General features: G+C 40.2%; 1 protein-coding gene across 1 annotated transcript; it reads left to right on the forward strand.

The window, feature by feature from the left end:
- The first annotated feature begins 415 nt into the window (after positions 1-415).
- LOC110872202 (zinc finger CCCH domain-containing protein 30) lies at positions 416-3,910 on the forward strand. The gene is made up of 2 exons (XM_022120993.2): positions 416-745; positions 1,241-3,910. Exon 2 carries the CDS (start codon positions 1,278-1,280, stop codon positions 3,417-3,419), a length of 2,142 nt encoding a protein of 713 aa, XP_021976685.1. The 5' UTR covers positions 416-745; positions 1,241-1,277; the 3' UTR covers positions 3,420-3,910.
- The last annotated feature ends 296 nt before the right edge of the window (positions 3,911-4,206 follow it).

Below are 4,206 nucleotides of genomic sequence, written 5' to 3' on the forward strand. Positions count from 1 at the left end.
TTTAAAAACTTAATATTTTAAATTTTACAGTATAATATTACCATAAATTTTGGTCATTTAATAAACCTATCCCACAATAGATTTTCAAACTGAGTGCTCTGCTCCATGCCTCCTTTTTCTTCGGACTTGACCCACCAAATTAACTTCAAAAATCCATTTTATAAAATCACTTCACGTCCGCTCCTCTCTCCGGACTTCAAACACACATTTCAATCCAATTTACCCGACCAAAGTCGCCGTCGTGGACTCACCGGCAACCGCTTCAACCGGTCACTACCGTCTCTCACCTAAACCCTCTAACCTCTCCCCTTTTTACCGACAGCACCAGTCCCCACGCTCCACTAACCTTTTCAAATCTCATTTCATTTGCATTTCCACTTGCATTTCATCTTCATTTCATTTCAATTTCTGTACGTTACAATTCCACACACTCTATAATTCATTGGTTTCTCTCTCTAGAATTCATTCAACCACACTTTTTTCTCTCTCTACCTTCGCTTTCGTCGTTTTATATACATATATTATAAGTATATTTGTGGATATATATATCATAGGTTGTATCGACATCTTATGTATCCATCCGAATCAATCGTTTTCGAGTAAAAATGGAGTTGCAGGAAGCGATTTGCTTCCAGTTTTCGTCGCTTTTGTTATCGATCTCACTATAAGTCTGGATCTGACTGAAGATCTGTGTTTAAAGCTTGTTTGTTGCTTGTTTAGCTCTTGAAGATATTATATTCTATCGGTAAGTGCTTGCGATTACGTTTCGATCGATACTTGTATATATTGTTTGCGTGTTTGACTTGAATCTAGCGGTTTTAGATGCGATTTATTTGGTTGTGGTTTTTGTATGCTTGTTTAGATTAATATAAATGTTTTTTGTCTCTGAAATTATTTAGATTACTATGCTTTTGATGTTGCCTTTTATCTATTTTTGTATGTGGATCAGTTAAACTGTAGAGGATTTGATAGAAGAAATTGAACAGATCGATCTGTATCTGTTGTTATATGTGATTCGTTCAGTGCTAAAATTGATTATTAGATGAAAAGGTTATGTTATAAATTTAACTCTTAACTCTGCAAGTTCATATTTTTGTAAATGTTTTAATAGATCACAGGAAAGATGTTTTTATAAAAATAATTTTTTTTTTTACCTATCTGTTGTTGGTATTGGATCTTTAGATAGTATAAAATAGTTATGATATATATGTGTCTAATTATCACTTTTGTGAATGTGTAGTGGGATTGAAGTGAAGACAGATTATAAAGCTAACAAAATGGTCATGAGTCCGCTAACTGTGGAGACAGAAGATTCTTTTTCGAGTTTACTTGAATACGCTGCTAACAATGATGTTGAGGGGTTCAAACGGTTGATTGAGAAGGACCCTTCATCGATTGATGAAGTTGGACTGTGGTATGTGCGAAAGAAGGGTTCAAAACAGATAGTTCTTGAGCATCGGACTCCGTTAATGGTTGCTTCTACTTACGGAAGCATGAGTGTTTTGAAATTGATTGTTTCACAACCTAAAGTGGATGTGAACTTCGCTTGTGGCCCGGATAAGTGCACCGCTTTACACTGTGCGGCTTCTGGTGGTTCTGTTGATGCTGTTGAAGTGGTTAAGTTGCTTCTTTCTGTGGGTGCAGATCCCAATATTGAAGATGTTAATGGACATCGGCCTGTTGATGTGATTGTTGTTTCTCCAAAGCCGTCTGGTGTTCGTTCTTCTCTTGAAGAACTTCTTGCGAATAACGTGAATGCTTCATCTGATGGATCGGTTATTGACTGCAAGCTGACTGTATCTGTGACCACTTCAAGTTCATGGTCCCCAACCCTATCATCTTCTCCGGATGACCGTTCACCTTGTTCCCCATCAGATTTGGTATCTTCTCCAACACTGTCGAAATTTAACGACATTCCTGTGAACTCTTGTTCGGAGAAGAAAGAATACCCGATCGATCCGTCTCTCCCCGACATTAAAAACAGCATATATTCTACTGACGAGTTCCGTATGTTTTCGTTCAAGGTTCGACCTTGTTCAAGGGCTTATTCTCATGATTGGACCGAGTGCCCTTTCGTTCACCCTGGCGAAAATGCACGCAGGCGTGACCCGCGAAAGTATCATTACAGCTGCGTACCGTGCCCTGATTTTCGGAAAGGTGCGTGTAGAAGAGGGGATATGTGTGAGTATGCTCATGGTGTGTTCGAGTGTTGGCTACACCCGGCTCAGTACCGTACACGGTTATGTAAAGATGGCACAAGCTGTGCTAGGCGTGTTTGTTTTTTCGCCCATCTTCCCGAGGAGCTTAGGCCGCTTTACGTCTCAACTGGGTCTGCTGTCCCGTCTCCTAGGTCTTCTGCTGCTGGTGTTATGGACATGGCTGCAGCCATGAATCTTTTACCTGGTTCACCCATGTCTCCCGGGTTCAGTCAACAGATGTCACCATCAGGAAACGGTGGTCAACACTCTTCAGTTGCATGGCCCCAGCCGAATGTCCCGACACTTCATCTTCCAGGAAGTAATCTACAATCGAGTCGGCTTAGATCTTCTCTTAGCGCCAGGGATATCCCATTAGAGGATTTGAGCTTGTTGCAGGATTATGAATCTCAACAACTGCTAAACGACTTTGCCTGTTATTCACAAACTCGACCTGGTTCACTCTCGTTGAACCGTTCAGCTCGGTCTAAAACACTCACTCCTGCAAATCTTGAAGATCTGTTTGCAGCGGAGCTTGCTTCTTCTCCAAGATATTCAGACTCGGCAGCATCTCCTGGCGTCTTTTCACCATCACACAAATCAGCGGTTCTCAACCAATTCCAACAGCAGCAAAGCATGCTTTCTCCTATCAATACCAACGTGTTTTCACCGAAAAACGTTGACCATATGTTGCAAGCTTCTTTTGGCGTTTCATCACCGGGGAGAATGTCGCCACGAAGCATGGATCCGATATCTCCAATGGGTGCTCGGCTTTCCGCTTTTGCACAACGTGAAAAACATCAACAGTTACGGAGTCTCAGTTCTAGGGATCTTGGAGCAAATTTTGGTACAAACAGTCCTTTTAGTGTCGGATCACCTGTGAATAACAACACTTCGTCTTCTTGGTCAAAATGGGGATCTCCAACTGGGAAAGCTGACTGGTCGGTCAACGGAGACGGGTTTGGTAAACTGAAAAGGTCGTCTTCTTTTGAGCACCTCAACAACAATAACAGCAACGGTGCTGAGGAACCGGACCTATCATGGGTGCAATCGCTTGTGAAAGAATCACCACCCGAGATGATGAAAAACAAGGCGGCTGCACCACCTTTGGGTAGTGTGGCTGCACCATCCGGTGAGGGTCGTCCACAGGTCGAATCAAGTGATCATTCAGTATTAGGGGCTTGGCTCGAGCAGATGCAACTCGATCATCAGCTTGTAGCCTAAGCAAAGAGATGAATTCATATTCATTTTCATCACTTACATGTCTTGACAAAAACAAAACTCATTTTCTAGATATAAAAGTATATATTCTTTGGCGGTGTTGGTGGCGGCATTGGTTGGTATTATAACAGCAAGGCAGGCAGGCTGAAGGATGTTGAAATTTTATATTCTTTTGGATTCAAAGCTGGTTCTATAATGGCAGGCAGGCAGCAGGATGAAGAAATGAAGCAAAGTACTCTCTGCTTGGGTATTTTTTCTACCTTCTGCAACTGTTTTTCATATTTCTAGCATTTGTTTACAATTTTTATATGTTGGAAACAATTTTCAATTTCTTTAATATTTACTTTTGGCTAAACCAATGTACTGATCCAGGGGAGGGATAGCAAATTGTGCTGCTACTTAGTTTGTGACACTTTTGGTCACAAATTATCCCCTTTTTATCATGTAAAACATATATTATTTTGTTCCTTCTATTCATATGTTGTTTCGGCTTATAACGCGTATGAAACTTAAGTTGTGTTTTATTTTACTAGATGTCGCTCTTATTCTTGGTTGTTAGACGGGTCGGGTTCAAATGAGAACTGCTAATTACACACTATAATAATAATGTTTAAAATGCATGTCTGCCACAAAATAAAAAAAAGTTCAAAAAATAATATTGTGTATGTGTAGGATAATAAAAAAACTATATATATGTGTGGAATATTAAGTTTAGCAAATAATTTAGTTCAAGAGTTGTCAATTCAAACACCTCTCCGGTCCGTAGAAAACAATTGATTATTTGATTATC

The sequence above is a fragment of the Helianthus annuus genome, chromosome 1, assembly GCF_002127325.2.
Source record: "Helianthus annuus cultivar XRQ/B chromosome 1, HanXRQr2.0-SUNRISE, whole genome shotgun sequence".
Classification (NCBI taxonomy): Eukaryota; Viridiplantae; Streptophyta; class Magnoliopsida; order Asterales; family Asteraceae; genus Helianthus; species Helianthus annuus.